This window comes from Podarcis raffonei, chromosome 10 (genome assembly GCF_027172205.1).
Source record: "Podarcis raffonei isolate rPodRaf1 chromosome 10, rPodRaf1.pri, whole genome shotgun sequence".
NCBI lineage: Eukaryota > Metazoa > Chordata > Lepidosauria > Squamata > Lacertidae > Podarcis > Podarcis raffonei.
The window spans coordinates 6934195-6947648 of NC_070611.1; the positions used below are offsets into that span (position 1 = coordinate 6934195).

The following is a 13454-nucleotide window of genomic DNA, read 5'->3' on the forward strand; positions in this document are numbered from 1 at the left end:
AGCTGTTTCTCACGCCCCCATCCTTGTCAAGGCGTGTTCTGTGCAGCTGCTTCAGACATACCTGCTTAATAGGCCCAAGTTTCTCTGTGGATTTTTCCAGCTCTGGTTTAAAGGGCAGGATCAGCATGCCCTTTAAAGCCATAGTGTTAGAGGAAAAGATGCCCGAGTGAAATATCTATATGAAATTCTGTTAAATGCACAGAGCCAAGCTCCATACTGTACCAGGTGTAATGTGGCCAAATGTCAGATGGGGATTAGATTGACAAACACAATTTATCCTCTAAAACCGCATGCAGGCTTAGGGAGATGAAAGGTTAGTAAACTAATCCACTATCCTATCTGGCATATGTATCCTTTTTATTCTGTTGTTTTTGAAAAATGAGTTTTGACAAGCATTTTATAGTACTTTTAGTACATATCTAATCTCTAATTCACCCACTTTTGCTGTTAAGCTTCACCCATAAGTTGCATGCAACTGCTAAACAAGAGCAATTCAACTAAGCTAAGCTAAGCTAAGCTCTGCATGCTTTACATTTATATTCTGCTATGGGATCTCAGTATAGTTGCATAGGCCTCAGCAGAGATGGAAAGAAAATGAAGGGATGTAAAATAGGGGCAGAAGGAGAGCCTGCTGGGGCAGGTCAATGGCCCACCTAGTTCTCCATCCAGGTCTCACAGTGGCCAAACAGTCGCCCATAGGAAGGCCCCAAGCAAGGCGTAACAGCACTCTTCCCACTTGTGATTCCCAGCAACTGCCATCCAGAGGGATTTTGCCTCTGACAGCAGAGGGAGAACATAACCATTGTGCCTAATAGCCGTTATAAAGTAAAATAAAAGGTTTTTTAAAAATAAAAGATATTATGAAAGCATTGAACCAAATAGAAACAAGCAAGCTTAGCATAATTGGCTTTCTTCTTCTTCTTTTATTTTGTATTTTTAATGCACTCTTTGTTTCCTTTTTGATTTTTCCCTTTTATTTTGTTTAACTGAAATACATTCAATAAAATAAAAATATTATAACTGGCTTTCAAAATTTCATATGCTAAATATTTCCAACAATTTGCACTGCTTTAAATTCTTCTTACAGCAATATACTATGCTTGTGAGGTATCCCCCACCCCAAAAAGTTCCATATTTACTACCACACTTTACTACAGGCCCTATCTGTTTCCTCCAAATATGCCAAGAATATTACCAGTATCAGTTATTAACCTTGATAAGACCTGGTTATTGTTGTTTTGAATGCACAACTAAGTATATATCACAACATGAAAGGCTACAGCTGGAATTGGTCATATCATAATCTTTGCAAACTGTTTTGAGGTCCGTCCCCCCTTATAATCAAGCAGTATATACATTTTATATAATAAATAAAATAAAATAATAAGCTAAGCTATGAACAAGCTCCTTGCAACTAAGGTCACCAGAACAAGCCAAGGTTTGAAGTGGGACAACTCAATCCGCTGGAGCCTGTCTTCACATGCAGGGGAAGTCCCTAGCTCACAAAGGGTTTGAGACCCATTGGCTACCCTTGCCTAGTTTAGCCATCTAGTTGAAGCCATTCCCGGGGTGTGGCTGCTGTTGCATGCTGAGAACTTCTAGAAATCACAGGTGAGAACTGAGTGCAGAGTGGGGAGCAAAGGTCATAAGCAGCAGTTCTTGTCTGTAGATTGCATGGGTGAAGGGTGCAGAGGGTCCAATCCATATACAGTGTACTGGGCCCAGGAAATCCCGTTGGCACCCCTGAACCTACCTGTGTGCTCCAGCCAACATCTGAGACCCTGCTCTGTCTTTCCCCTCTTGCAGAAACAAGGTGGGTGAAATCAAGAGACAGGATGTTTCCAGTTGGAGTGACACAGTTATGGAACACATACTCTACCTGCCTTGCCCCGGCTCTGCCTCACCCAGTCTTCCAACTAGTAGTTTTAAACCCTGGAAGTTTCAAATATGTTTTTGGATGCTAGTTGCTGGATACTTCTTAGTATGCCCCCGCCCAAAAGAATGCTGTTGTTTGCTATGTTTTAATCTTTGTAAATGTGATTTACATTACAATGCTTTATAATTTCTATTTTAATTTATTTTGTTAGCTACCTTGTTTGTACTCCACGACTGAAAGCATGAAATGTTAAATGGAGTTAGTAGGTAAGTAAATAAGCAAGGAAATAAATAAGTAAAATCCCAGGAAGAGAGATGAAAACTAAATGGTTATGCAATGGAAAAAACTGTAATTAACAGCCTTATTCTTATGCGGTGTGGGAGGGTGGCTACAAAACACAAAGGAATCATTTCAGCTCTGTTTTGCTGAACAGATACCATCGAGACATTTTCTGCTGGATGACCTTTGACATGACAGCTCAAGTACATAAAATATCAAGAGATTTGGCATTGTGATGGGGGCGGGGAAATTATCTGACAACATGAAATAATTAGAGGGATATATAATATATATATATATCCCTTCTCTTGTATCTCATTCAAAAAAGGAGTGCGTTAGTCAGCCGGCTGCACTGAGGATCCAACATTGTATGTACTGAAACATTAGCAAATTAAAACCAAAATTTAGCAAACCTTAATAGTGGCTCCAGGGAAAAACAGCCAGTTGCCTGTGTCCACAGGATCAAGATTATCTTCCAAAACAATTTGTCTGTGAGCTGCATTTATTATCAGAATATTGTCCAATGCCCAGCAGGCCTCATAGACATCGCCAGCATGAACATATTCTTGTTTCCACTGAAACTGAATATTTTCTCCTTTGGCTTCTTGTGGAAGGTACAGAATATGAATGATTGTGCTGACGTTGGAAGGAGCTCTGTAGGATATTGAGATACAGACATATATATAAAAACTATTTATACTTTATAATCAAACAATTCAATCATTTACAGTGTGTTGCATCTCATCAACAAGTCAGTAATATTAAAGTGCATTTCCTCAAATTATACCATGTACTGACATTAAACTTGTTTAAGACGATAATCCAGTATTTAGCTTATTGACATGAAACAATGGGTCAAGCGTGCACAAGTCCCATGGAAATGCACTGAAAATGTGCAAAAGCACAACTACTTCTTTTGAACTGTACTGTGCCCATAAGCACTATCCAACTTCTTGTGCATCTTCCACTGAAATGAATTAGAGTTCTACAAGAGAATAACTGTCTCATTGGTGGGGCAGTAAGTGTCATTCATTTCAATGAGACATCTACTAATGGATTGTGCTAATGGATGCATTCAAATATTTTGTGCCTAAAGAAGAGTAAAAAGAACAAAATACATATCTATTTTTCCTGTTACACTCTTGAAACACATAAAATATTTACCATAATACAATATTTGCTTCACAGGATTTTTAGATTAAATAATAGCATGTGTTACAGGGAAAGCAAACATTTTATAACTCTTCGTGCTGCTGTAGCCAAAGCTCTTTTCTTTCAAAAACATGCAATTTTAAGAAGTGTTGATGCAACTTTATCACAAGACAGGCCATTGAAAGAAACTATATATTGCTTTATGTCTTCTGTCCTATTTGAAGCAGGTAGCTGCCATGCTGAAAATTACTGCCCTTGCTGAGATTAAAAGCGGTGCTAAAATGTAAACCGCCAGTACTTTCAGAATGTAATAAAACAGCCGTGAAAAGACAGTGCCAAACCCATACATCTTCCCTGCCCTTTGATAGAGCAGAAAGCTTGGTAAACATGGCAGCAGAGGTTTCAATTTCCATTTTTGCCATTCAATTATTTTGGATCTCCAACTGCACGGCTTCAAATTGAGGAGAAAGAACGGGTGAAGTTTGCAACATAATTAATCTTCAATATATAAAAAAATAATTTTCTATGGGAATCTGATGGAAGGAATCATCAGAGAGAATAAAACCTCGGGATAGTCTTATACAGTAAGGAAATATTATTTGTGTAAGGTGCACTGCCTTGAATAAGGGTGTGTTCATAGCCAAGCCTATGTATGAGCTTTATCACAAATCACAGCAGTCTTCCTGGATCTCTAGCCTAGTCCTCAGATAAAGTTCCAGAAATGTCTATCACTGCAATAACAAGTAAGAAGGCAGGACAATTACTGCAAAACCAGCAGCTCTGTGCAGAAATCTAGGACGCCTAAGTGTGGACAACATATATGCAAGGTACAGGGGGCTCCCTTTCCATTGACTGAAGTTTAGTTCATGGCGCCACACTACTAAACTGTACAATGAATCTTTACTGCAATCAGAATGTTTCACAGAATAATTGCCTGTTTATGCACATGGGGCCAGCTATGTGCATGTGAAGGTTCTATCCTTCTGAAGTCCCCTTTCCCTTGATCAAAGTCTAGTTCATGGGTCACATAATAGTGCTTTCTTTTGGTAAAAAATGAGGTGCCCGTATGCATCTCTTGATGAAAATGTTGCTAGTGCCAGCACACACACACACAAAAGATGTTCTTGTGTGTACCATCACAAGAAAAAGCACTGCATAGTACCAGTAAACTGTACAATTAGCTTATTTCATAGAAGAATAGAAATATTGATTGAATTTGCCTCCATCCCCAAATGCTTTCAGTCAGAACCATTACTCTGGTTCCCTGTACTGTAACTTAAACCCCAGAGCTATGCAGGCCTTTTCCTAAAGCACAATTGGACAAACAACGTTTAAAAATATGCAAAACTGAAAAACTGAAAGAATACCAACTTCCTATTTATTTTAGATTTTTTTTTTAGTATATCACACATTTTAAAGCAAAGCGAGAAAGTGATGAATGCTAAGTATTTGTAACAAACCTAATTTTCTCCAGCTGAATCCAATCTGCAGAATTGTTCTTGGAGTACGACACAATAATATTTGGATCTGAGTAACTAAAGCGACATGAACCTGACCCTGTGAAGAGCAATAAATTTAAAAGTGTTATAACACAGTCAAGCAATCAATTATCCCTCTGATACATTCACTTCTGACTGAGTACTCACCACCATTATCAATTTTCTATATTTTAAAATTCTTTGATTGATGATTAAATTTGCTGTGATCTGTTGCTGAAGGAAAACGCATAATAATGTCTGCTCTCTGAGTCAGAAATAATGTGGAATTGATAAATCACAGCAGTGCAGCATAATCTGCAGTAGATTTCCCAAGGGGAGCCATAATAAATTACTAAACACCCCCTACTCAAAACGCACACAGAAGTAATGTTAAAGCAAAAGCGAAATGCCATGTGCCACACTTTCCAAGGTAAACACTCAAAGGCTGCTATATACATAAAGAGATTTTTCAAGAGGAAACCAAGCCCCATATTGCAGAAGTACTGTGGCTTAGGTGCAACGAATTAACTCAAAGTTGGATATGGATTCTACCTTTGAAATTTAAGGTTGTCTTACGAGCTATAAAAATGATGCACAATCTGAACATTTTGCTCAAAATTTAAGTAAAAGCAAATCTTAAACAGCAGCAGTGAGGTGCAGATCCTTTACGCAGCATGCACTGCTGAAACAGATTGCCATGTCTTGCCTTTTCTTCCCAGCAAACCGTCAGACCTCTGTTCCTACCAATGCACTGGGGACAAAAGTCATCCTTAAACACATTCTAGGGTTATACTCTGGGCATATATTCCTCATGGCTTTGCTATTCAGTACCAGCCCGAGACATTTTTCTGCCTAAAGTCAAATCCAAATGGTGCCTTCGCTGATTAGGTTTTTGAGAAGTATTGCTGTACCATTCAGACACTATTTTCTCCCTTCACTTATCTCCCCTTCTGCTCATGTTTGTGGTGCTATCTGAAACAAGTTGCTTCACCCTGTTCTATGGCAGGAAGACTGGCCTTTAGCAATAGCAAAACATCTTCCTTCCCTGCCCTCCATGTGAGGATAAATTTAGCAGCTGAGTATGCGGGTTGAGGTTCGTAGCAAAGTGTACTGAAGAAATAGATCTATAGGGTGGGTAGTAATATTAAAAGAACCATAGGCTGGGGCACTGCATTTTGATAAAGAACAACCACAGTGACTCTTGCTGATGACTCTTCCATGAAGCTTGGCTCCCACTCAAAAATGGCACTTTCACATGCCCACTGCTAAAATGCCATCTAAAGGGCTGGCAGGGACGGCGGTAAAAGGTGGTGGCATCGCTACTGTGATGGCAATAGAAGGAAAAATACTTTTCTGTCATGGCCATGGTCCTGTGTGCTGTGGGGGCTTTTGGCAGTAGCATACTGAGGGTTCCATAAGGTCTGGGATCACACATGCTTAGCAATGCACTACCAGGCATGAATTTTCCCAGTAGTGATGTATGGAAGTGAGAGCTGGACCATAAAGAAGGCTGATCGCCGAAGAATTGATGCTTTTGAATTATGGTGCTGGAGGAGACTCTTGAGAGTCCCATGGACTGCAAGAAGATCAAACATATCCATTCTTAAGGAAATCAGGCCTGAATGCTCACTGGAAGGACAGATCCTGAAGCTGAGACCCCAATACTTTGGCCACCTCAGGAGAAGAGAAGACTCCCTGGAGAAGACCCTGATGTTGGGAAAGATTGAGGGCACAAGGAGAAGGGGACGACAGAGGACGAGATGGTTGGACAGTGTTCTCGAAGCTACAAACATGAGTCTGACCAAACTGCGGGAGACAGTGGAAGACAGGAGTGCCTGGCGTGCTCTGGTCCATGGGGTCACAAAGAGTCGGACACGACTAAACGACTACAACAACAACAACCAGGCATGAATATTTCCCTCAATTAAAAAATTAAGTTTCCATTAGCAGTTAACCTAGTTCCAAAGATGCAGTCCCATCATTTTTCTTTTGCGGGAATGCTTTGTGAGGTGGGCCTGCACAATGTGTGACTCTGACTCAGCAAGGCAAGGACAGCTTACTAGGAACAGCCATGAACTGTGACTTGCTCGCATCTGGTGGGACATAACTGGCTAGGTTGGCTGCAGGTTATGCAGGTCTAGAGGAAGAGGCCATGATTAGGAAAAGTGAGCAAACAGGATCTCCTCCCGACCTCCGCAGCAAGACCATGTTTGTAGAGTGATTAAGGTGCTGCCACTGGGTTAGGTACTGAGTTCAGATTTTAATTTCAAATTACAACTGAGAAGTCAAAGGCACGGGGAAATAAATTAATCAGAAGGACTACATCTTCTTAGTTTTCTTTTCAAGAAGTCCTTAAAAGTGAAAGCGCTATATGCACTGAACTTCCATAGGTGCTGAAGGCGAAGGTGGAACGGTCTCTTTTAATGGAAAACATTCCTCACACTGTGCTCTTCACTATACATTGAATTGTTAGCTTCAGCAGTTCCTCATATTGTCATAGCTGCAATGTAAATGGTGCTGCAAGGGATGTTCTGTTGTTTGTGACGTGTCAGTTACCTCATATGTACAGTTCGAAAAGGTGCCTGTTTTGGAAATCATGGGGCAACTTGGAAAAGTTCGGCTAGGGTGCTTGTGAAAATGGTGGTGCAAGTAAAGAAGTTAAACATGTTCCACTTAATTAGTTCAATTATTTGTAGATCTAAAAATATACTTCAGGAAAGAAACCAGAATCTGTGATAACACCTTATTTCTCTCCTGTACTTCACCATTTTTAAAAAATTGCTAATGATGTTAAAAATAAACTTTCAAACTCTTACAAACATGTACAATATGCTCCAACATCTTTGTATGACTACAGAGGCAAAAGGGCTGTGATTAATTAATGTTGCACAAACAAGGATACATTGCACTTCCAATTAAGCTTTTGAAAATAAACTGAGTAGCAACTGCCACTAGTTTATTTTTAATGACACAACTGTTTTCCTCTTTGCAGTATTAAAAAGCAAATGAAGTAAGAAAATAATTTATATGCCATTTTTTATCCACCTCTTGGAACAATCATTTTTACTGGCTGTCATCTCTGCTATTTTCTACATTTCTAGTGCACAGGAATTCCATACTCTAACACAGAGTTATCCATTGTGGTGCCCGCTCAGATGCTGCTAGACTACAACTCCCATCATTCCTGACCAATGGCCAGGTTGGCTGGAGCTGATGGGTGCCGGAGGGTACTACTCTAAACCATGATGATTTATCTTATTTCAGCGGTGTTCGTATTTAAACTGGTTTATGTTAAATAGTAGAAAGGTACCTGTCCTAAGAAAATGTTCAGAATAAATGCATGAAGTTGGCTCCCTAAGTAGAAGTAGTTACATTCTGCTGCTCCAGGGCAGCTCCAGGGGGGAATGAAAATGGCAGTTTGTTTGTTCCCATGAATACATGTGCAATCCTCCAAATATGTCATCAGCCGAAGCTGACAGAAGGCATTCCACACCACCAAGGCCACTTGAGCATCAAGTAAGAGCAATGGATCCAGGAATACTATCAGCTGACAGAAGGCATTCCACACCACCGAGGCCACTTGAGCATCAAGTAAGAGCAATGGATCCAGGAATTTGTTGTTGTTGTTTAGTCGTTTAGTCGTGTCCGACTCTTCGTGACCCCATGGACCAGAGCACGCCAGGCACTCCTGTCTTCCACTGCCTCCCACAGTTTGGTCAAACTCATGCTGGTAGCTTCGAGAACACTGTCCAACCATCTCATCCTCTGTCGTCCCCTCCTCCTTGTGCCCTCCATCTTTCCCAACATCAGGGTCTTCTCCAGGGAGTCTTCTCTTCTCATGAGGTGGCCAAAGTATTGGAGCCTCAGCTTCACGATCTGTCCTTCCAGTGAGCACTCAGGGCTGATTTCCTTAAGAATGGATAGGTTTGATCTTCTTGCAGTCCATGGGACTCTCAAGAGTCTCCTCCAGCACCATAATTCAAAAAATTCAGGAATACTATCAAGCTATGTACCCACTCCTTCAGAGGGAAAACAGGCAACTTTCCATCCATTCAGTCTAGGGAGCCACCCACTAACAGTTCCCTCAGTCTTATCTGGATTGAGCTTCAGTTTGTTGGCTCTCATCCAGTCCATTACTGAGGCAAGACACTGGTCCTGCCCTTCCACTGTCTCACCTGCAGATGTAAAGGAGAAATAGAGCTGAGTGCCATCAGCATGCTGCTGACAACATACTCCAAAACTCCAGATGACCCCACTCAGTGGTTTCATGTAAATGTTAACCATCATAGGGAATGTGTTTAAACTGCTGCCATACAAATACTTTTAGTCAAGGGAAAATTTGTTTTGGTTTAACATGGAGTCCTTGTTATTCACCCCATGCCTAATTGCCTTACCACACTACTGCTACAGAGAGTTGGCTGGCTCAGTATATAAATTCCAAAGGTTAAACGGCTGTTTAGTGGAGGCAACCAGTGAATAAAATTATCCACTTGGTGGCAATGGTGGAGACCAAAGAAGGAGAGGTGGGTGAACTGGTTTGCCTTTCCCCCCTCCCTCTCACAGTTCAGGCTAAGATCTGCGCTGTCACACTCACTTATTCCCCTGATTTGATAAACTGAATCTTTGCTGCCTATCCAGGTCAGATCTTGGCTTGACAAGAGCAAAAGGCCCCAGAGATGTGCCTAAAGTTTCATGGTGACAGCTATTCTATTCTGGAAACTTACTAAGTTTGCCTTGGGTTCTGCTTCACTGATGAAAAATTGCCATTCAGCCAATCTAGTTGTTTCTAACTCTGTTCAATTAACACAACTTAAATGCACTGTTAAATAACATCAGACAACAACCAGGAAATGCATCCATTTCTATTACACTGATTATTCAGGCAAGTACAAAATTAAATGATGGCCACTTAGGGAGCTCCTCAAAAGAGGCTGCATATGTAGTAGATTCTTAGCTGAACTACATGAGTTTTATACTTCCAGGTGTTTGAATGCCTTTGGGACAACAAGCAGAGGCACTTAATTAGACTCTATTGGTAGGTGCCTGAGGGACTAGCCGTTGACAATGCTATGTTTATGAAAGGCAGATATACTACCAGCAGTTCGCAGTATCAAATGGTGTTTTACTCAGATAAGCAGGATGTCATCTGTGAAAAGAGCAATTTTATGTTTGTTACCATGGGCTGTGGTGGTCTGAACCTCTGGAGAATCACCCAGGAACCATTGCAAGTGATTCAATGGACTGAACAAGGAAAAGAGCTGGCTTTGTACTTCTCTTCAAGAGAAACAAGTCTTCAGACAGAAACCAGACAAATAAGAGCATGCCTGTGCAAAATTACAGACATTCTATTGCATATTGTTTGAATAGTGAGATGAAAATAGAATATGGTACAACCCCACTCTATCTAATGTCATCAATGCATGTATGTTAGTTGGCTGCTTCTGCTTATTTGGTTAGTTCAGTAACTAGTTTTAATTACGATAATGGCTTCTGTTACTAATGCCAGGTAGTTGGTGTGAATGAATGAGCTTTCGGGGAATTAAAGCTGTAATTTCCTATTCTTATTTACTCTCATTTACTTGGATACTTAAGGAACAAAACAGGAAATGTGCAGGGCAGGTGTTAGCTAGGTTGAAGCAACCATCTTAGCGCTATAGCTCAAACTGATAGTCCTTGGACAAGTCCCATCATGCTATTAAATTATGTGCTGCAGCACTAAGTCTTTATGGGGCATTTTAGTCATTTTATATCATGTTTGTTTCATGCTCTCCTAGCACATTAACAATTAATTCCATCTGTTGTTTCCAAATAGGTACCAATCCTCAAAATTCTAGGGTTGTGTTTGGGATTTTGTTTTCAACAGGAACAGTATATGAATTCAGTGATATTCAAAGTGTTTGGATGATAATAATATTTTATCTTATACATTTGTAAAAAACAACAAAGGGAATAAAAATCAGATTTGTCAAAATGCCCAAGTTTTAATGCCATCTGTAGAAATACTAGGTCAGGTTTTCAACAACAAAAACTGTTACACCTTTGATTTCACCTTCTCCTCCCATGTCACAAAGGGCTAAATGTTAACTGTTTTGTAAAACGGATAAATGGTTAAATTAAAAAGCAAGCTCTTCCTGCTAAATACCAATGTGAAAAATCTGAACCAAATTATAAATGTTTGATGAGCCTTTACCATGAGAATAGTGACTATTTAGAATGAAAACAGTCTGCAGGCTGACCTATAATTGCTACAGATTCTATCTCACTACCATTCAGGGCATGGCCCCATCTTCTGCCTCTGGCATAGTGGGCGGTGTGAGTCCAGGCTATTTAAACTGACCCAGACCAAATTGTCTTCCACATTGCACTGCTGACTTCCCCCCTGTTAAAATTGTACTTGCTGTGGAATTAGGTTGTTCACTGATTAATGGAACTGGGAGCTTTTTTCTCATACTCTCTCTCTCATCTATCTATCTATCTATCTATCATCTATCATCTATCATCTATCATCTATCATCTATCATCTATCATCTATCATCTATATCTATCTATCTATCTATCTATCTATCTATCATCTATCTATCTATCATCTATCTATCATCTATATCTATCTATCTATCTATCTATCTATCTATCTATCTATCTATCTATCATCTATCTATCTATCTATCTATCATCTATCTATATCTATCTATCTATCTATCTATCTATCTATCTATCTATCTATCTATCATCTATCTATCTATCATCTATCTATCATCTATATCTATCTATCTATCTATCTATCTATCTATCTATCTATCTATCTATCTATCTATCTATCTATCATCTATCTATCTATCTATCATCTATCTATCTATCATCTATCTATCTATCTATCTATCTATCTATCATCTATCTATCTATCTATCTATCATTATATTATAGAATATTACACAAATATTTTCATGTCATCTTACAAAACTGATGGTATGAGCACCCCGGCCTGAAATCTTCACTCAGTTGGCCTACAGCTGTAAGGTTTCCACCTTTCCCATAGCAAAGATATGAGTGTTGCATGATAATTATGTCCTGGATTGTCAGAACGTTTTTGTAGGGTAGAGCCTTGGGAAAGATCCATAGCTTGTGAGGAGATCCCCATAAGGGGATTTGGGGGAGCCAATTTTTAAGTCCTTAGTCCTAGCTTGGGTGACCTGATCAAATAGCTACAAGAAAAATTAACTACAGAAGGAATGCTGTTGCAATATGATATTGCAAGCCAAGTTATTGTTTTAAAATCTGTTTATAATGTAGCATTTATTATAATAACAACAACAACAACTAATTCAATCATGGCACCTGCTTCTACCAAGTTTAGGAAACTTGGTATTCTAAACTGGAATGCAGATTTCTTAAGGTTCACTGCTTTACTCTTTTTCCCTAAATGTTCAAAGTGGCATAGACACGCTAGAGCAAAAGTATAGACATACGGTACACTATGATCTTGAATTAGCAAACAAACTACACATATCCTACTGCTCACTACTTAGTTACCGCCGGGAAAGCTAGTCAGATGAAGGAACTACAGCTCCTTTAAGCCAGTTAGCAAGGGGGGGGGGGTAAAGGGCCCCGGCCCCAGTAAAAGGCGACTATGGGGTTGCAGCGCTCATCTCACTTTCAGACTGAGGGAGCCAGCGTTTGTCCACAGACAGCTTGTGGTCATGTGGCCAGCATGACTAAACCGCTTCTACTTGCACTGGCATGCTTTCGAACTGCTAGGTTGGCAGGAGCTGGGACAGAGCAAAGAGAGGTGCTGCTGCCAGGCCTGCTTAGGAGCCTGGCTGCCAGAAGTCCAGGTTTGAGACCTCTGATGCCTTTCATTCTCATACCATAGCATGCTTCACTTCCTAAGTCTGAGTTATGTGCCATTATGGGAGGTCACTGGACTACACCAGCTCACATACCTACTCATTTTGTCTTGTACCTTCCATTACTTGTTGGCACTCCTCATCCTTTTATTCACCTGCGACTTTGACCCAAGGATTTTTGCATGCTTTACAGCCTTATCAACTGTCTACCTCTTTTTCCACAGCAGTCGGTATGCCACCATAATCTCATTCTGCCGAGACCTAGACAATGAGCCACTGTTAGTAAGTGGTATGCCAGGCAAATCTGGTGGCTGTTCAAGTGCTCGGCAAAATGTCAAAGTGATGTTGACAAAAGACTAAATTTATCCCTTGGTCTCCAGATGCTGGGCTGATTTTCATTCTTGATTCTGTACCCCACATTGTTGCTCTACCACACAAGTAGCTGTAGATTAGCCACAGCACTTGGAGGACCATTTTCTGTTATGGAATTTGGCATGAATGAATGTCTTTGTGTGGGAGTCAGTGGAAAAAGCTTAGTCATAGGGAAGAAATATTTGTTCAGGAAGGAAACACATCTCCCTTTCGAGCCCTCATTTAAGAAGATTACGAGATGAGCCAACTCTAAAATGAATATCAACATTCACCCACAGGCCATACCCTGGGCTTTATATCATGAGGGAATGAAGTGGCTGAATTTAGTCTGGTGAGAAAATAATTAAAAGAACAAGTGCTTAGCTGCTTTAAAATAAAATTCTTGAAGTTTCATACCTGGTATAAACAATTGCTATAATTAAGCTGAAACAATGCAAATCTATAGAGGTGTGC

General features: G+C 40.1%; 1 protein-coding gene across 1 annotated transcript in view; it reads right to left on the bottom strand.

Annotated features, from left to right (window-relative positions):
* RELN (reelin) overlaps positions 1 to 13454 on the bottom strand; it is a 292640-nt gene that overhangs the window by 143872 nt on the left and 135314 nt on the right. The window contains exons 9-10 of the mRNA XM_053405719.1: positions 4768 to 4864; positions 2569 to 2809 (exon numbers count right to left, since the gene is read on the bottom strand). Coding sequence (XP_053261694.1) covers positions 2569 to 2809; positions 4768 to 4864 — 338 coding nt within the window. The remainder of the gene's footprint in view (positions 1 to 2568; positions 2810 to 4767; positions 4865 to 13454) is intronic.